The sequence below is a fragment of the Equus przewalskii genome, chromosome 4 (genome assembly GCF_037783145.1).
Source record: "Equus przewalskii isolate Varuska chromosome 4, EquPr2, whole genome shotgun sequence".
NCBI lineage: Eukaryota > Metazoa > Chordata > Mammalia > Perissodactyla > Equidae > Equus > Equus przewalskii.
In genome coordinates, this window is record NC_091834.1 from 60,000,040 (window position 1) to 60,021,153 (window position 21,114).

Consider the following 21,114-nt stretch of genomic DNA (forward strand, 5'->3'; position numbering starts at 1 on the left):
AATCCTTGCCTTTTTAACATAACAAAATCTGTAGAAGTTGTTTTTTGTTTTTTTTTAAAGATTGGCAGCTGAGCTAACAACTGTTGCCAATCTTCTTTTTTTTTTGCTTTTGCTTTTTTCTCCCCAAATCCCCCCAGTACGTAGTTGTATATTTTAGTTGTGGGTCCTTCTAGTTGTGACATGTGGGACGCCACCTCAGCATGGCCTGATGAGCGGTGCCATGTCCACACCCAGGATCCGAAACGGAGAAACCCTGGGCCATTGAAGCGGAGCGCGCGAACTTAACCACTTGGCTGCGGGCCGGCCCCCTGAAATCAGTAGAAAGTTTAAGGCCACTGTTACATTTAGACTTTTTCCGTCCTCTCAAACAGCGTTCTCCAAACATTCATGCTATGTTCCCCCATCATTAAAAACTTGCTGAAGGCATGCCAAAAATACATAATTATTCATTCATTTATAAAGTATAATCATGCCACTATCGTATTAATAACATTTATATTATGAAAGAGTAATCAAAATAGAAATGGTATAAGGATAAAATAAAGATGAAATTTTAGATACCTCATTTTAAAAAATTGTATTTGATTTTTAGTAGTACAAAATATTTCGCTTTCTGAACTCTTACTGTTAATATTTTTAATAGGATCAATGTGGTGAATATGCTTTGTCATGTTTCAAAAATCGTGGGTTACCCTTTTGTGAAATCACAATTCAAACATCTGGTTGTGTGTTCACTTGATTTTGACACTTGGTCTCAAAGTCCATCAGAGCTGAAAAAGACACTTTACAGTTATGTAAATCCAACTGGAAGAAATCCCTCTTTAGATGAGCTTTATTAACTCCTGAAACTCATTTTTCAATCCTATCTTTTATGCAAAGATGTTTGTTGAAATTTTCCCTGATTTGGGTGGGTTTTTTTTTGTAATGTGCACACAGTAGATCAAAACATCCAACCATCTGTTTTCAAAAGGCTTTTGCCATAGACTGAATTTCTCTTGAAAAGAAAATGCTTTCTCCTTAATTGTTAACGTCTCACTTCTAGCTTGAAAGGACAGACTGTGTGTTTACTTTTTAAAAAATATCCGCTAGATGACATCCTAACAATAGCCACTTGATGACAGAAAATGACAGCTCCTCTGCAATGTTTGTCTTTTTGTCAGAGTGAGAAGGCATGACACATTCTCAGGTTCTCTCAGCTCCTTTAAATACACTGCCATGAAGTAACTGGTGTGGTGTGAGACACCTACTGGGCTGTTGCCCATCACATGGCAACATGTTATAAAGATCCTACTATTTGAAGGCTTTGTTTTTATGAAATTAACACACCGATAACATCCTATAGGAACGTAAACAGCAATTGTTGGCAATATGCCGGACCCAGAAGCATGAGAAGATGGCTCACCTCTCCTCACTGCAGCTCCTCCCTCTGTGTGAGTTGTCTGCTCACAGGAACGGCAGTCATGTGAGACATCAGACTGTCTCACGTCTGGACCAATGGAGGGCGCCTCAGTGGGCTGTCTTGAGCATCCCGTGGAGGCTGTGTACCTCACTTGCACGTTCTCTATACAAAGGACTCTCTCCAACTAAATTCAAAGACTTGTCTTTCTTTAGTCTCTGAACTACCCTTGCCTCCTTTCTTTAATATTTGCCAGATTCAGTCTCCATAGGACTGTACCTTCAAGGGAGTTGGCTAGGGGTGCTCTGGGAAGGCCTGGCAAGGTGCCCTCCCCTACCCCACTCCCTACTGTCCTAGTGCCTGGGGCAGGGAGGTGATAAAAATGACAACATCTATGACTTCCACGTATTGAGCTGTTATTTTGAGTTGGTCCCATACTGTGTTCTATAAATACAGTTGATTCTTTGTTTGCTGTGGTTATTTTCTATAACATCTCCCCAAACACTGAATTACAAATTCGGAACCATTGCTCCTAGGGGAAATACAGGATTTGGTTCCTACTAGCCTCTGCTCACAACATTTTTGTCAACCAATCAATACAACAATCAATAAAACAATGTTTTATGTGTGTTTCTGTTTAAAGACACCTTATTTAGTTTATATTGTTGCTTCATTAACACTGAAGCCACGGCCAACAGCACTGTGACTTATGCCTGAATGAAGAGTGTCTAATGGATGTGTTTTCTCTGTAAGGCACATCACAGCCTTCCAGCACTTAGGATCACTACACAGCACTTCAGCGCTATGCTTAGGAGCCCTTTTAAACAGCAAAATCACCAACAAAAAGCACAAAAATGAGGCATTAGACTGCAAAAAGGACACTTGTTTACAGTAGGAGCTGAAACAAGAAGGCACAGTGCTGCCTCGTTTGACCTCAGCTAAGAACGCTCACATTGGGTGACACAAACCACAAAAGTGAGCAAGTATTGATTCTGGGGTCACGTGTAAATTTTAGTGAGTAGGTGGTACACATAGGGCATCCACGAATAATGAAGAGTGACTTTATCATGTCATGGTACCCTTGTGAAACAGACACTATGACAACGATATGCGAACTGGAGGGAACCTCAGAAATCTCTTCTTTGAGACTCTGGGAGGCTAGTACAGTGAAACGGTTTATGCAAAATCATCCAGTGCAGGTGTGACACACATGGGACTAAATGCTAGGTCTCCCAGCCACAGTTGGTGCTCTTTCCATTACATATTTATGGGACCAAATGCAACTATTCTAACTTGCAGGTCGGGCTACATGCAAAACTTTTTGTACACTCGCCTGGTTATTTTCTGCAATAATTAAAACCTGCTTTTGGTCGGAATGCTTGATTTGGAGACTTGTAGTATATGCGCACAATGGACAACATACATAAAAAAACAAAAGAAGATCACAAACCTGAGTGAAATCAGGCACAAAATGAGAAATTAAAATAAAATATAATATTTGCAGTAAGAATAAGCTTTGTCTTTTTAAACTTAGTTCTTCAGTGAGCCAATTCACAGATGGGTAATATGAGAGGGAAATGATGTGGAAAAAGCCAAACGTGCTGTAGAATTTGAGATGTGAGCATATGATGTATAAATAGGAAAGATGTGCCAAGATGTGATATTTTAGTTGGAAAATTACTAACATATGCATATTTATAAATGTATATATTTTGATGCCAGATTATCTCAAATTTTTTTGATATGCCAACAATTATATAAAATTAGGTTATTCTTTATTTGGCTACAAGAAGTACAGAATTTAAAACCCAAATTAAAAATGGCTCATAACTTAATGCGGCCTGCAGGCTGTTTGATAAATTTCAAAAAAAGAAAAAAAATTTACATTTCAAAATGTACATTTCAAAAAACTAACTAAGAAAAAAAACAACAAAGAAAGAAAAGGCAAAGATTCAGCATGTTCTCTGAATAAGATCCTCTGCTTGTCATCAATTGATACATCATTACTTTCATATATAAGATTTCTATTTGAGAGAATTCCAAGCTACCTTCTTGCTAAGACTTTCTACATTCCAGTCTCTTTCCACCACTATTCACCCATTCCTTTCGAGTGATAAGTCAATGTTCCTACCCGATAATATTTACCAAACACCTTCATATGCATGGTATGACAAACTCTTCTGTTATTTACAGAATAAGATGTCATTACTTTATTCACTTAGTGCCCTTTTCACATACACTTAGAAGGAATTTAAAATTCCTATTCAAGACCCCAACATCCCATTTATCCATCTTCATCTGAACTGGTGACTCAGAAACCATTACGTCCATCCTTTAAGTTAAAAGATGTAATTCTTACTCATGCATAGCATTTTTTTAAAGTTAATTTTGTAATGAACCATCTCTTGCCCCAAAACGGAAGCTCACTTGTTTCAAGGATAAGTTTTATTGATGAGAAATATTTTGCAGATATAAAAAAAGATAATTTTCTTATTTGTATGACATTTTCCACTTTGAACATTTTTTTTTCAAAGATTAACCCCCTGACATCTCTTTTAGGAAAGTGGCTTATCCATCAATAAGGATCCCACCCTCTTCCAAATACGAATCGATTAATCATGTCAAAGGACCTCAGAGGCTGGTCATAGGGGAGAATGTGTCCTCCACCGCGGACGATGACCTGAAGGAAGAAAAACAAAAGAGAAGTGAAAATTTAGAGAAAAAGATACTCTGAATAAACGGAAAGTTTTAATTCACATTAAAGGATTCTTAAAGCTTACATGAAATACTGAACATATTCTATCAATCAGTCCACGCCTTTGGAGAGCTGACTTTTGCTTTTAATAGTTTTTTTTTTTTTTTTAAATGTAACCCTGGGTGAGCCGATTTTGTGTTAAGGAAACACTAGTTCAGGTATTTTTTTAAAGATTAGCACCTGAGCTAACAACTGTTGCCAATCTTCTTTTTCTTTTCTTTTTTTCTTTTTTTCCCTTCTTCTCCCCAAATCTCCCCAGTACATAGTTGTATATTCTAGTTGTGAGTGCCTCTGGTTGTGCTATGTGGGACGCTGCCTCAGCGTAGCTGGATGAGCAGTGCCATGTCCGCGCCCAGGATCCGAACCAGTGAAACCCTGGGCTGCTAAGTGAAGCGTGCGAACTTATCCACTCGGCCACGGGGCTGGCCCTGATAGCTTTTAATAATAAGTACCTTAAGGTAGGAAAGTGTTAAAATTGTGTAGTTATTTAATTTTGCACAAAGTTGTGTTCATCATTCATGTGTATAAAACTTGAAAATTGTCTTTTTCCTCTTGACAGTGAGCTGTCTGTTCTCCCATGCTGTGCTGTAATTCTTAGCTAGTTAGGGCCCTGAGGTGGAGAGACCTACCCCAGACCAGCTCTGCCTAAAACTGGGTGAAGGAATCGACCTAATTCCACCCTTCATTTAGCCCGTCCACTTGGCTGTGACATGGGGCTATAGCTATACCTTCCATCTTAGCCTTCACCATTAATAAAGGGGATAAAGGGGATTTTTTTTCTTTTTTCTTTTTTTTGAGGAAGATTAGCTCTGAGCTAACATCAGCCACCAATTCTCCTCTTTTTGCTGAGGAAGATTGGCCCTGAGCTAACATCCGTGCCCATCTTCCTCTATTTTATATGTGGGACGCCTGATACAGCATGGCTTGATAAATGGTGTGTACGTCCATGCCTGGGATTCGAACCCGTGAACCCCAGGCTGCTGAAGTGAGTGCACGAACCCAACCACTACACCACCAGGCTGGCCCCAATAAAGGGGATATTCTGATTCCCCAAAAAGTTAAAGCAACAACAAACAAGACATCCTAGACACCTGAAATTTTAAAAGGCCATTTTTTTCCAGCAGCGTAGTTAGAACATTTTCCCCCAATATTTTATTATGAAAAGACTTCAGACACAGAAAATTTGAAAGAATTTCCCATACTCACCATTTAGATTCTCTTATTAACACCCACCTTACTCATTTTCCACATATGGACCCCACTATCCCTCTGTTAATCCATCTTATCTTCTTGACACATTTCAAAGTAAAATAGGGGTATAAGCAACACTTTCCCCCAGATTTTATGTAAAATTAACATACAGTGAAATGCACTAATCTTAAATGTAGACTGAGTTTGGATAACAGTGGACACCTGTGTCACCTCTCAGCACGTATAAAGCATTCCTAAAACATCTATAGTTGAGGAGAGTTCAGACCCACACAAGGACCTGCAGGGGGCCACCTGTGTGCTTGGCTCCACACCCAGAAAAAGGGGACTAGTCTCTGCACTCAGAAAACCTCTGGTTTCAGCCAATGTCTTGAGTAGAGGACAAGGGGAGGCCCTCATGATTCAATACCAAAAGGGAAAGAACCGACCCTGAGTGTGGGAGGCCACCTGCAGGAGTTATCAGTGTGGCCTGGGTGTCCTGTGGCGGATGTGGACAACGGACAGGCTAGAGTGAGAGAACCCACGCAGTAAAGGGATCACATTCTGGAACCACAGAATTACTATCAGCAATTAAAGATCGCTTTGACAAGCCCTTCGTAAGAGCCTGAGCTCAATTTACCCGCCTCAATCTGAAGGGAACTGAGGCAGAAAAAAAAATATATTTGCATAGTGTATTTATTATATTAAAATCGCCCCCAACACCCACCGTCTTACGACATTGCTGGGAGGTACATGAGATTAATGTTAGATGAATTTTTCTTTGCAGCTTACAGCTATCCAAGTTGTGCACTGCACAACTGCAGAGAGCACCGGTTCACATCAGCGTCGAGGTGACTGAGCTATCTGGAGCTACTAGGTGGCTTATTCAACTCACACAACTATAGTGACAGAACTAGCTAGAACCCTGGCTTGTGATGCAAACACCAGTGTTTTCAATCAGATCATAGAATCTGCACAATAATTTCTTATATTTGAACCAAACTTTACAGCTTGGTCACGGAACATTGCACTCACCTCTCAACAGCCCTGAGGCAGGTGAGGGACATAGATGACCATTACAGATGTGAGAGCGGACTTACCCCTCACACTCAACTGGAAACACTGCTTTAAGCTACGCTCCATCAAGCATCATCTGTGCCTTGTTGCAATGACAATGGAGCCCATCTACCATCTGTGTTCAAGCTTGCATCTGGAAACTCAAAATATCCCGCTTTGTGTCACAGACTGAAAATAAACAGATATGTGACAAGAGCCCCTTCAAGTGACGCTGGAGGAAAACTTTCGCTGCCCCCACAATCCCAGACTAGAATTCTCCTCCTATAGATTCCCATTCACATCTCCGGCTCTGGCAGGAATCAGACGAGTGACGTCTGTGCAACTTCAGCCCAGCTGAGGACACTTAATGAAGTCACGTTTGTGACAAAACCCAGCTGCTTCAACTGGAAATGAGTTTGGCAACAGTGGTCTGGAACAGCAATAAACTGAATACCCGAGAGCTAAAGGTCATGCTGCCTGCAGGACCAGAGCTGCAGCTACTGGGGACACAGCACAGTGCTCTATGGCCTGGGCTTGCAGGAGCAAGCTGTGTGACCTAGGGCGAGTAACTTAACCTCTCTGACCCTCAGTTTCCTTAACTATACAATAGAGAAAGAAGTATTAATGCTTGGGATAGTTGTGAGTTGTGTAAGGAATTAATGGAATAATGTCCATGGAATACTTAGCACGGTGCCTGGCCTGGGATGGTATTCAAGAAATATTCATCATTCTTCCAGCAATTACCCCTGTTCAAAACCCAGGATCCAAATGCTTGTATCAAGCTAAGTAACCTAGAACACTGTATTCTTACGTTAGCGTTCACAACGCTGGTTTAAGGGAGTTGTTTAAGACAGCGGTTCTCAAACCGAACGTGCATAAAAACAACTGAGCTTGTTAAAACAGACTGCTGGGTTCCCCTATAGACTTTCCAAGTCTGAAGGTCCAGGGTGGGGCCTAATGCGCATTTCTAACAATTCCATGGTAAGGCTGATGATGTTGGTCCAAAGACTGCTCTTTTTTTTTTTTCTGAGGAAGATTAGCCCTGAGCTAACTACTGCCAATCCTCCTCTTTTTGCTGAGGAAGACTGGCCCTGAGCTAACATCCGTGCCCATCTTCCTCTACTTTATATGTGGGACACCTACCACAGCATGGCTGGCCAAGCGGTGCCATGTCCACACCCAGGATCCAAACTGGCGAACCCCTGGCCCTCGAAGCAGAACGTGCAAACTTAACCACGGCGCCACTGGGCTGGCCCCAGACTGCTCTTTCAGAACGACTGTTTAGAAGAACTTTTTCTATTCCGTGACCAACCAGGGAATTCTCTATTTACATCAAGAGAGAATACAAGTAGATATTTAACACCTATGCATGACCTCACCTCAGTGTACTTCTTCCTGATCATGCGCTCTCCTGGTATTCACACACACACACACACACCCTCCAGTGTTGAAGAAAAGATGACAGGGATTTGGTATTATAATTCTTACTCTCAGAGTAAGAACTGATCCCCAGTCCAATTCTGAGCCACCATATGTAATGACCAAATGACAGCATAAATGCTGTCATTAAGATTGGAGAGAAAAGCTCGTGTAGGAACAAAGCCTTTTTCACATGCCACAAAATTCTCAAAGTATGTTCCCAAGCAGATTCCCATAGAGCATTTTACCGACATTAACCTCAAAAACAAATTTATGAGCACTGAGAAAGAAACCACTCTGTTGTTCATAGCTAAGCCACTCACCACTCACAAATCAAGGACCCACAGCACTCCACAGTTTTCAGAGGTGTGACAAAATGTGACAGGGCCATGATTGCGTATTTAAATGTGACAAGATTAATCTCAAGGCTCCCTGGATAGAAACAGTCTCATCACCAGAAACTGTCTATTTTGGGTGTTTCCACACCAGAGCTGAAACCTCTAAACTCATGTGTTCCAGATGTTCCAGGGGGTCACAAATGTGTCATGAATTTTAAAAGGATTATACACACACTTTAAAGCTTCATTCCACTTTACTTTTTAGAAAATGATACAGTTCTCCCTGGACTTAGAAACACGGACCTGGCAGTAAAGGGTTCCCAGTTGTGCCTTTTTAGATGACGAAATACAGAGGGAAATTCACAATGGGTGTGTTGATGTAGATATGTCAGGGGAGACTTGCGGCGAGGGGCGTGGAGGAGGAGATCACTGGACAGACAATGGAGGGACGGGTCGGGGGAGGGCTGCACGGCAGACAGGAAGCAGCGGTGCAAAAGGAGTGGGGCATGGGACAGCAGGGCATGTGCGTGACCTGTAGGTGGTTCCACTGATGAAGGGCAAGAGGGAAACAGGAGGCAGAGTTGTGCAGGGAAACCCCATACGACGGGCTGCTGGAATGCACGGACCTTATCCTAGAGGGGGTGTGTGTTTGTGTGGTAAAATACACATAACATAAAATTACCATTCTCACTATTTTACAGTGAGCGATTCACTCACACTGTTGTGCAACCATCACCACTATCTAGTTGCAGAATATTTTCATCACCCCAAAGGAAACCCCGTACCTGTTGGCGATCACTCCCCACCCCCCTCTCCCCAGCAGTCCTGGCAATCGCTAGTCTGCCTTCTGTCTCTGCGGGTTTGCCGAATCTGGATAGATGCTAGAGGCCTTTACGCAGGTTTAAGTGATGCGCTCAGATTTGTATTATAGAAGGATGACAATAAGTAATGAGGGGGCTGATTTGGAAGGAATGATACTGGGGCAAGGAGGCAAGTTAGGAGCCGAGCTGCTCAGGTGGGAGATGATGTAGCTCACAGGACAGGTGGTGTGTAGGGGAAGGAGGAGAGGGACGCTGGGGTGGAACCAGTGAAACTGATGATTAATCAGATATAAAGATTAAGTGAAGGCACCTCCCCACCCTCCACACGTCCTCTCCATTTCAGGCTTCCAACACGGGCAGCTCTGCGACGGGGGTGGGATTAACCAGGAAAGAAGAAAAGAGGCACCTGGGAGCAGCCGGCTTGGGAGGCAGCGAGATAGGGTAGATTTATAGGTCTTATTTCCCACTACAGCCCGATGGAGACACTCAAGAGAATCTTGCTTGTTATGGTTTCTGATTTACACTAAAGTTCTCTTACTATCTTTATTCCTTTCTATGTTTATGAAATCTTACCGTTTAGCTCTCAGACACTAAGCATGAGTGGAAATAAAATAAATATGCACTCAAATAAAAAAATATACTAAAAAGATAAGGTACTTGGGAAGGAGAAAAAACAAGTCAAAGCTTATTAGCAGCCACTTCCTAACAAAGAAGGAGGCAAGTCACTCTCAAAAAAACATAAAACAGACACCAAGGCTCAGAGTTGCTCCCACAACACTCAGGGAAATGTTGAGATACACTGCTGTACACTGCTAGTGTAGCAAATGATTATGGACTAAGAGGGGGAAAGGTGCTTTAGCCGACCTGAATGTAGCCATTGCAGCAGGATACATTCTGATAGTAGTCGATAAATAGTTTTCATGGGACTTACAGTCCCATGGGGCTTCCTAGTTGCACATCTTAACCAATTGCAATAATATTGTAACTTAGGATTTCCACTTCTGACTACGACACAATACCATGTGTCAAACCAACCCCTCTCCCTAAGAACAACACAAGTTGACTTCAGAAGAAAAGAAAGCGGTTCCAAAGTATCAGAAAGCAACTAGGACTCAAGAGACCAAGATCATAGAGAAAAGAGAATCGCAGAAGTGAGGCTAACATTTTGTGTTTTTCTCTTTGGGAAATTCACCAATTTCTAAGCTTCTCTGGCCAAGAAGCCAAGAAAACAGTGACAGATGAAAGATAAAAAGCTAAGTAGAAGTTAGCGTGCTAGAGACACCAAAAAATTAAAACCAAAAAACACCCAAAAAAGAAAGAAAAGACAGAATTTGGAATTGCAGGCTTGTCAAGGAGGCAATACCATAGGCTTTTCATTCGATCCATGAAAGACAAGGTCTTGAAGTAATGAAAAGCAGAAGCAGGCTAGCCCTCACAAAACCTGAAGTCTACCACCAAGACAATATCTTGACCCCCAACTGAAGAAAGTTGATCTGCTCCTATTGGAACTACTTTCCAGAAAACAATTAAATCCTCTTTAGAGAAAGATGACATAATTTTTCATACTTTTTTTCATATATTTTGTCTAACATTCAATAAAATTTAGTAGTCATGCCAAAAAACAAGATCAAATGACTAAAATCCAAGGGAAAAAAAGCAAACAACAGAAAGAGACCACAGAGATCCAGATATTGGAGTTATTGTGTATAGATTTTTAAATAACTGTAAAGAAATTATTTAAGAAGTTAGGTGACAAAATAAAGAATTCACTAGAGAATGAGAATGGATTAAAAAGAACCAAATGGAGGGGCTGGCCCCATGGCCGAGTGGTTAAGTTCGCGCGCTCCGCTGCAGGCGGCCCAGTGTTTCGTTGGTTCGAATCCTGGGCGCGGACATGGCACTACTCATCAGACCACGCTGAGGCGGCATCCCACATGCCACAACTAGAAGGACCCACAACGAAGAATATACAACTATGTACCAGGGGGCTTTGGGGAGAAAAAAAAGGAAAAAAATAAAATCTTTAAAAAAAAAAAAAAAAACAAAACCAGACATATTAAAAAAAAAAAAAAAAGAACCAAATGGAAATTCTAGAACTAAAAAGTCATTTATCCATTGATAATTGAAATAAGAACTCGCTAGATGGTTTAGCAGTAAATCAGACATGTAGAAGAAAGAATACATGAACTGGAAGATAGGTCAGAAGAAAATATCCAGACTGAAGTGTGAAGAATAAGGGCATGGGAAATACTGAAAAGAGAAGAGAAAACATGAGACTGTAAAATATTTAACTTATGTTTAACTAGAGTCCTAGAATTAGATGATAAGAAAGAAATGGTGTGAAAGAAGTAGTAAAATTTAGAGTCTAAGTGAAAATTTTCCAAAGTTGTCAAAAGTCATCAAGCCAGTTTTGAAAAGCTCTATGAACCTAAACAGGAAAAACACAAAGAAAACTAACCACATCTAGGTGCAACAGTATGTGCCGTTAAACCAAGACTTTTGATGCTAATGCAGGAACACAATGTTCTAGGATAGTTAGGTCAACACAAGCCTTTTGATCCTGCATTTTGAATAGGGATAATTGTTAGAAGAATGATAATAATGGCTAATATTTCTTGAGTCTCATTCCAGGCCAGGCACTGTGCTAAGTATTCTATGGACATTATTCCATTAATTCCTCGCATAACCCATAACCATCCCAAGAGGTAATATTTCATTCCCTATTGTACAGTTAAGGAAACTGAGGGTCAGAGAGGTTAAGTCACTTGCCCTAGCTCATACAGTTTACTGTGTCTTGAGTCACACTCCTGTACTCTGAGTCTTAAGCTCAGGCCATAAAGCGTTATGCTCTCTCCCAATGGTATACTGTTAAAACCAAAGACAGAGAGGTCTTAAAAGTTGTCAGAGAAAAAAAACTCAGTGCTTTCAATACCTTCAAAGAAGCAAGAAAAGCTGACTAATCAATGGAAACAACGGAAGCTAGAAGACAGTGAAATACTATTTTTAAAATTCTGAAGAAAAATAACTGCAACTTAAAATTCCTACAGAAATGACTTCATAAAGATGTTTCAAAGAAGCAAAAAACTAAAAAAAGTTATTGCCAGCGATCCTACACTAAAAGAAATACTAGAAAGGTTTTTCTTCAGACAGAAGGAAAATTATCCCTAATGGAAAGAGGAAAATATGGAGGAGAATGAAGAGCAATGGGGAATTTACATACATGGGTAAAAATAAATGAATATGAATAATAATAATAACAATAATAATAAGAATAATGTCTCGTGAAGTTTGAATCACACAGAAGTTTAAAAAAAAGACAACAGGGGCCAGCCCAGTAGCATAGTGGTTAAGTTCACGTACTCCACTTTAGTGGCCCGGGGTCTGCATGTTTGGATCCCAGGCATGGACCTAGCACCACTCATCAAGCCATGCTGTGGTGGGGTCCCACATACAAAATAGAGGAAGATTGGCACAGATGTAAGCTCAGGACCAATCTTCTTCACCAAAAAACAACAAAAAAGACAACAGCTGCACAAAAGGTGGCATAAACTGAGTTAAAGTTTTGCAACGTACTTGCACATCTAGAAAATGATAAACATACTAATTCAAAGTTGACTTTCTTAACTCAGGATTCGTGTTGTAATCTCTAGGTAACAACAAAGGGATCGATAATAAAATCATATATTACTAACCAGCTAACAGTGGTTTAAAAAAAGACATTACAACCCCAAAAGAACAGATGGGATAAAAGGATGAGGAAAGTATATGGCAGAGACATTTCTGTGTGACATGAAAAACAGACTTCTGACAATTAGGGAACCTTTTTTTTTTTTTTTGGTGAGGGAAATTGGCCCTGAGCTAACATCTGTGCCCATCCTCCTCCACTTTGTATGTGGGATGCTGCCAGAGCATGGCTTGATGAGTGGTGTGTAGGTCCACACCCGGGATCAGAACCTATGAACCCCGGGCCTCCAAAGTGGAGAGTGCAAACTTAACCACTACGTCACCGGGCCAGCCTGTGGGAACTTTTAAGTTAGAAGAAATCTAGCGAGCAAGTAATACACCCCTTCTTTTTAGAGAGGTATGAAATGAATGCCTGAGAAGTAAAGACTCTTCAATCAAATCTGTTAGCCTCACCTATCAGTTAGATGTTTCGGTGTGAATGACTAAAGTTAGAGCCTTCTCTTTCCTCGGTCATAGTCAGTGGAAACGTAAAAGCCCAGCACAGGGTAGTAGGAAGAAGTGATTTGGCCTGGTGGTTAAGAGCGTGGACTCAGGATTCAGCAGCTCTGGGTGTGAGCCCAGCTCTGTGACTTTGGCACAGTGACTGAACTGCCTCTATTTTCTCATCTGTAAAATGGAGATAAGAATTCGGGTGAGCAGCTTGCCCAGGACCGGGGAGTGGGAACATAGGACTTTCAGTGCTGATGCTGAACATGTGCCAGGCAATCCAGGATGGTTGCTCACTCTAAGAGTATTTAACTTGTTGTGAGGATTCAAAGAGATAATGCATATAAAATGGGACTGAACACTTGATCCACAAATATGTACTAAGTTTGCACCATGCGCCATATAGGTCATCATGCTATTATGATCTGAATTTCTATGGTCAAAGAAATATTCTTTTCCCTTTACGAGTGGAGAAAGAGCAGAAGTTACAATATTACTAAATATAAAATTCATTATTATACTTTTTTAGAAAGAAAGGATTATAATATATTTTTTAGGAGGGGGCGTACTTCTCTTCCAAGCTTCTTTAATTTCCACGCTATAATTCTGCCTTCCCGTGGGAAAGGTCCCAATTAAAGTAAGAAAGCGGCTTGACTATGAGCTCAAACCTCTGTCAATATGCTTGACTTAACAGTCTACAGTGAATGTCATCCCCTGAGCCTGCCAACGCCTAATCCATCCCATTCTTTCCCTCCACCCCCTTTCACTCCATGCAATGCCAAACACCCTCTTCTCCCCACACAGAAATAAATATCAAGCAAGCAAGACCTTACTTGTCTTAGCAGAATAGCAAAAAGCTGTTCTGTCTTTTTTCCCTTCTAAGAACCCACTTTACAACACAGGATTTGATGCAATTAAACAGTAATCAAAATTCACTTCCTCCATGTCCAGGTTTTAAATTTGATATTCACGAGACGATAAAAAGCACAATCCAGTTCCTTAATTACCCTTACTCAATATCTAGCTTTATGATCTACATTTGGAGTTTTCTTTCGGAGGAGAGAATGGGTGTGGGGGAGGAGAGGGCAGAGGTCAGAGCAGCACATGCTCTCTGCCAGGAGTGTGGTGAGGACTTAGATCCCCACTCACTGTTCTCTGGGTGACGTGGAAGCAAGAGCCAACCGACCTGCTAAAGTTTTACTTCCTGCAAGCAGCACTGCAGGCTGGCTCTGGCAGTGGGGTGCTGGGGCTCTCTGACGCGGCTCAGGAGAGCTGATGTGCACATGGCTGCCCCTCTCCACACTCAGTGACGTCATGTCGATAGCTTGAAATCAGTCACAGTGGGAGTATTTACACCATGGAAATTGGCAAACACCACAGATCAGGTCTCCCCTCCCTCCCAAGCCAGTTTACCCTCCGACCACTGCTTCTCTGACATTTTAGCTCTCCCAGGGAAAGAGGAAACACTTGCACATTCTTCCTCTTACCCAAAATAAATCAAAGAAACATCTATCCAAATGGGTAAATTATAAGGTCCCAAACTTCTCTGAAACATTGGCTCAGGAAATCAGATGGGCCAGGTTTCAAATATTTGCAGAAAAAAAAGAAGGTCCTATTGTCTGCCTCCATTCCTGCCTACCTCCACAGAGTTCCAGTATAATTGGCAATAATAATTTCAAGACCACACCATTGTATTCACAGGATCCCTCTGTTTGTATCAGAGCCCCTGAGACACTCCAAAGCTCGTCTGTTTGGGACAACTCCTGACCAGAGAGGGTCTCTAGATTCAGCTGTATTCTTGACCCACAGCCTAAAGGGACCCTGGATTGGCAAATGTCCCCAGGTTCCAGGAACTCAGGATACAGAACATGCCAAATGGCACATTTTCATGATGCCACTTGTTGAAATAAAAGAAGGCACACAGTTACTATTACCAAAGCAAAGACTGTGCCAGGCAAAAATAGTGCTCTTAGTCCAGTTGACAATGTGGCAATATCTTAACACCACTTGATTTTGTTTCTTCACACTGCCTTTCTCTACCCCACTCACACTCTCCACCTTCTTTATTCTTTGGCTCTGCTTAACATTCCCACAAGCAATTCTGTGAATCTGGTTACCTTTCAAATTAAAACAACCAAAGGTTACTGTTTAAAAAGCAAACCCCAATTCCCTCTTTATTCCTCAAATATCATTAATTTTTAAAACCCACTCTCCATGTGTGGATAATACTTTAAATGTTAGACTTCTTAATATTTATTCACTTCCCATAATGAAATGGTTCTCTGTTAAATTTCAATAGATTATTAAAATGCATTCAACAGCTAAGAGAAAATTATGCACCACTGCCTAGCTGTTACACCTCAGTAAATAGATCTGCTATCCGATTTATATTTTAAATAATACAATAAATTAGCTCCTTAGTATTAACTAAGTACATATTTGGGTAGCTTAATTTAGAAGCATTCTTTTTATGCTAATCAGTCCTCTCTAATGAAATAGAACCACATGAACTAGGAAGACTCTTGGCAAAATATCAGAGTAAAATTGGGAGTTGCTGTTGTTTATTATTTCCCTTGTTTTCAGGAAGCAAGCTGTGTGGTTTTTTAAAGAAAAGGACAAAAACCTCAACTACCAAGAATTCAATTTTTTTTGCAGGAGAGGATACTAGTCAGCACCGAGATAATGAAACTTCTACAATTCCTGCCATAAATTTGTTTCCTAGAATATTTCTCTCTTCTCTCCTATGTAACACAGAAAGGAAATAGTCTTCAGCTGACATAAACAATGCATCCTTTCATCTGAAGGGAATTGTTCTGAACTATTCATTATCTCAGCATGTCTACTCTATTTCCTAGGAGACATGTTGGTGTGTACAATTGGTGAGCAACCATTGCTCTCCTTGAGAATTGCAGTATTAACACACACACACACACACACACACACACACACACACACACACGAGAGGGGTGTGGAGATGAGGTAGGGATCAATGTGATTTAATTCACTGAACATTTACTGAATGCCAGGAACTGTGCTAAGGGGTTTGCTACAGACATAAATGATACATTATTCCTGTCCTCAAGGAGCTCAGTGTCAAACAGGGGAGGAAGGCAATGAAGGAGTTAAATGATGAAACCCCAGTGTGGTACATGCAATAAGAGATGCACATAGAGAGAGATGCAAAGAGGGAGGTATTCTGGGAGAAGGAAGGTTTCCTAGAGGTGATGCTGCAGCTTAGCTTTGAAAGGGAAACAGGGGTTTTCCAAGGCAGTCAGAGGAGTAGAAAGGGCCTTATAAGGAAAGGGGAGGGAATCCCATGGGAACCGCTGACTGATAAAAACAGCAGGGTGTGTTTGGGGAATTATAAAGTGTTTGGTTTTGTTTTTCAGGAGCCTAATTGAGGAGGGAGAGTGAGAGTTCAGGTTGGGAAGGAAGCAGAGGCCAGATCAAACACCTTTAGTGTTCCATGCAAAGAGTTTGGACTTTCTTTTGCAGATAGCAGGGAGTCAGTGAGAGGTTTTTAACAAGGGAAAAACACGATCAGACCTGCATTTTGGAAAAAGCACAGAGAGAAGGGTAGATTGGAGAAGAGGGAGACTAGCTAAGACCAGCTAAGGAGGCCATTGTAAAAGGAAAAGAGTCTAAACAACTCAAAACACATATTCAGAAGGGTCTTGAATAGCATCCTTTAAAATGTGTGTCTTTTCTTAAAACACCACAAGACAAAAACTGTTTCATTTTAAATTTATACTGTGGGGTAGCCATAAATTTTTTTTTTGTCTTCAAAATGCTGTATTTTAAAAAATTGGCTTGTATAAAATCAGTGGGTTTTTTTTAAAAAAGTAATTCTTTGTGGTTTCTGTGTCAAGCACTAGGGAATGAATAAAATCAGGCCAGGGAGAAGGACGCTGTAAAGCAGATGTGAGAAATGCTAGCTAAGGAACTGGGTGAGTGATATTTACCAATTACTCTTCTTCTTAATTGTCTAGTAAGACTCACAGTAAAGCAACTGGCTAAATAACTTCACCTCCCTGTTATTTCACTAAAAACGTGATGGAAGTGAGAGGACTTGTGCAGTGTTGGAAAAAGATTCAGGTTCTTCTCCCAGTGATCTAGGGCTTGCCTACAAATCTGAGGCATAAGTTGAAATCTGTCTATTTCATTAGTTGCGTCTTATTACTGAGCCACTGTTGGTGAGTTGAAGTGAAAAGGTCCTGAAGGAATACATTTATGATTTTTCTTTTAGCTGGATATTTTGGTAGCCAACCTCAGTGCATGGCATCCTCAAAGAAAAATGCATCTGCACAACCAAAGCAGCACCAAGACTTGGACATGACATGTCAACTCTACCCTTTCACTGTGTGTGGATGCTACAGTCTTTCAATCTGATGGGAGCCAGAGAAGAAGAGGGAAAGACAGCAAGAGAAAAAGAAGACAAACCGTGAATGTTAGACATAGGAAGGGATAGGGACATTAAGCCTTTCTTCAATTTAATAAACCCAGGTGAAATCTGACTAGAGACAAGTCCAAGAGTTGGCGAGACAGTGGAATAACCAGAGCTCTTACACATTACTGGCAAGAATACAATCAATGGAAAACTGTTTGGCATTATCTAATGAAGTTGAAGATGCTCAAAGCCTGTGAACTCATCAATTCCACCTCTAGGCATTACTCTTAGAGAAACTCTTGCACACAGGCACAAGGAGAAATGTGCAACAACTTTCATAGCAACGGTATTTGTAGTAGCAACAAACCGGAACCAACCCAAAAGTCCACCAGCAGTGGAACAGATGAATGATGTAATCATACAATGGAATACTATGTAGCAATGAAAAAGAATGGGGCATAATTGAACATATCAACCTAGATGAATCTCATAAAGTATTGAATAGTGAAAGTATGTTACTGCAAAATACATACAGAATAGTTCCTTTTATATAAAATTAAGCATGAAAAGTAAAATATTGTTGAAGGAGCTCTTTGTAGTAAAACTATTCATTTAAAAGAAAGACAAAGGATGATAAAAACAAAATCTAAGACAGTGGTTTAGCTCCAGGGGCAATGAGGGAAGGGGAGGGAGTTGGGGAGTGCAAGCTCCTGGTAATGCTGCATTTCTTAAACTGACCAGTAAGTACAAGGGTGTTCATTTATCATTGTTTATTGTGTCTTACACAAGTGTTATACATATTCTTTGGTTTTTATTCAATTTTTAACTTAAAAAAAGAAAATAAAAACCATTTACTGATGCTTCCAAACTCACAAAAATGAATCTTTAAGAAATTTAACCTGTGCTGTCATGCTTTTATCCTCCGGCTCAACACAGAGATAATGAGATGGGCCATATGTCTAAAAACAGTAAGTGGGAAGGATATGGAGAAGCAATTGAGTGGAAACAAAGGGAAAAATAGGAAGTCCCCCTGTGGCAAGCAGCTCTCAGAAGACAGAGCTGGTGCCAGAATCTAAACCTTGGGACTCCGGTTGCTGCATAAAAAAATTAATATTAGGGACAAAAATAAACACCCACATCTTCATGCTGGACAGCAAAAGAGAAAGAAGGTGGCCAAATATTTGGGGTTTTGTTTTTCGAGATTGTTTTTTACTCTCTAAATCTAAACTCCTATATTCCCCTTCTTCTCTGTTTCCATATGTTAGCAGCTCAGCAAAACGGAAAATAAAAAACAAAAACAAAAGGGAAAAGGCTGGATGTTTCATTTATTGTCAACAGGGATGTTTCAGATTATTGTTAAACTCGAAGGGACTCAATGCTTTAGAAACATCTCATTACTCAGTTGAGACACTTTTATTTGCTAGTATTAGATTGCCATGTAGCAAAGTGTGGAACACCTCCCCAGCGCCTGCTACTTCCTCCACCTCTCACTGAGATGGTGTCCTTGTTACAGTGAAGTGAAAACTGGATACAATTACAGTAGGTCCAGGCCTATCTGATAAGTAATATTTAGCCCATTTCATCATCTGAGCCTTTAAGATACAGTATTTCTCAAGGACCCTATTGGACAGGGGTAGAGCTTCTTGCCCTGTTAGAACAGATTAATGTTAGAAGAGGTCAATAAGGGCATAGGAATAAATATTTATTACATGCTTACTAGGTGTCAGATAGGGTGTCTAGTAAGGTATGAACATTATCTCAATTACTGCCAATAATTAATCCTCCCACAGGAGAGACAGATATTAACCTCACTTCACAGATGAGGAACCTCTTGGAGAGGTTAAGTAACTTGCCCAAGGTCACACAGCTAGTCAGTGGTGGAGCGGGGAGTTAATCGAGTCCAACATAGTATGCATTCTCTTAATCCCTATATTATCATGTCACTGGAGTATGGTGATAGTAGAAGCAGTTAGACTCGCCAAGATAAAAACCAGAAATCAAATTCAGGTCTACTTGATATCTAAGCTCATAACTTCTCCATCTGGGGTCACCAAAGGGGGGCTGTAATTTGAGTTGGGAAGGGTCTATAAATTATTTTCAACAATTCAAATAGTCTCTCATGGGCTCTTAGTATTTTTTGTGCCCTGGACCAATATGGCTGTCTAGTACAGATGATGGAAACCTCTCAGAATAATGTTTTTAAATGCACTGTATGCATATTTTTGTTGTTAGTGTTATTGAGTGGATTCTGACCCCCAGTGGCCCTGTGTACAGCAGAGTGGAACTCCACCCGAACATTTTGCACCACCTTTCACCTTCTGGCGTTCTATCAGACAATGCTCCACTGCTATTCATGGAGTTTTCAGTTTTCAGAAGTCGGGGGCCTGGTCCTTCTTCCTAGTCTGTCTTAGTCTGGAAGCTCTACTGAAACCTGTCTACCATGGGTGACTCTGCTGGCATTTGAAACAAAACACCGGTGGCACAGCTTTTAGCATCACCGCAACATGCAGCTGTCACAGTATGACAACCAATAGAGGAGTGATGTGGTCCCCTGACTGGGAAATGAACCTGAGCCACAGGAGTGAGAGCGTTGAATCTTAACCGCCAGACCACCAGGGCTGGCTATACACATATATATTACAGATTACAAATGAACTCATCACATTGACATTATCAAAATAGTAAAAAAGAAAGGTGATGTAGCAATATATATACTTCTATATGAACACACTCCATGAGAGCAACCAGTGGGTCTGATAACTACTGTCATTTTTAAGTAGTGATGGTCAGAAACATTGTGTCAAAGTATTTGCAACAACGTATTTGTCTATTGGTGACAAAGTCAAAGGTACTGCCAATGCCACTGTGGTTTGTTGCCTACATTCATAATGGAAGGAAATGCTAAATTTCATAATTCATAATGGAAGGAAATGCTGTTTCAGTTAGAGGTTAGTGAAAATAAAGATGCAATTTTTTCCCTTCTAAGTTCACTGACCTCCTGAATCCTAACCACAAACTCTCACCACAGGTTAAGAACCTTTATTAAATATCCTAATGATTACCTATGGAAGTGCTGAGTTCACTCCTGACAAGGCTTCAGTCTAAATCATTGCCTTTTGGTTTTTACTTTGACATAGAATTAACTGTATCCATCCACTATAGAATTTGATGATCAATTAACATCAGGAAGCAAATTCACTGTGACTTGTGGAGAACATCTTTGCTGAGAACCACTCTGGATGATGTTTACAGTAGATCCTGCTTGATCTGGTTTTATCTTTGTTGGAAAGTAACAAAGACATACTATGATCTAAAGACTGTGCACATGAGGACCACATCATTTCAGTACAGGACAGAACTCTGTTGGGAAAAGGAAGTGAATGTTTTGAATAAATAAATGAGTTTTTCTGTGAGTCTAAATTACCATATACTACTAATATATAGGTCTATCAGTGCTTTGAGAGAACAAAGACCACTTGTAAACCTACAATGCGAGGCAGGGACTGAGGTCTAAAATTGAGCTTAAGGTTTTGGCTGAGGATTCAGAAAACCAGAGCCACACCAATAGATACTGTTGACTAGAG

At 40.6% G+C, this 21,114-nt stretch overlaps 1 protein-coding gene across 1 annotated transcript in view; it reads right to left on the minus strand.

The window, feature by feature from the left end:
- Positions 1–3,823: 3,823 nt before the first annotated feature.
- CPVL (carboxypeptidase vitellogenic like) overlaps positions 3,824–21,114 on the minus strand; it is a 136,748-nt gene continuing 119,457 nt past the window's right edge. Inside the window, exon 13 of the mRNA XM_008518416.2 lies at positions 3,824–4,076. Within this exon, the coding sequence (XP_008516638.2) occupies positions 3,972–4,076 (105 nt within the window). The 3' untranslated portion in view covers positions 3,824–3,971. The remainder of the gene's footprint in view (positions 4,077–21,114) is intronic.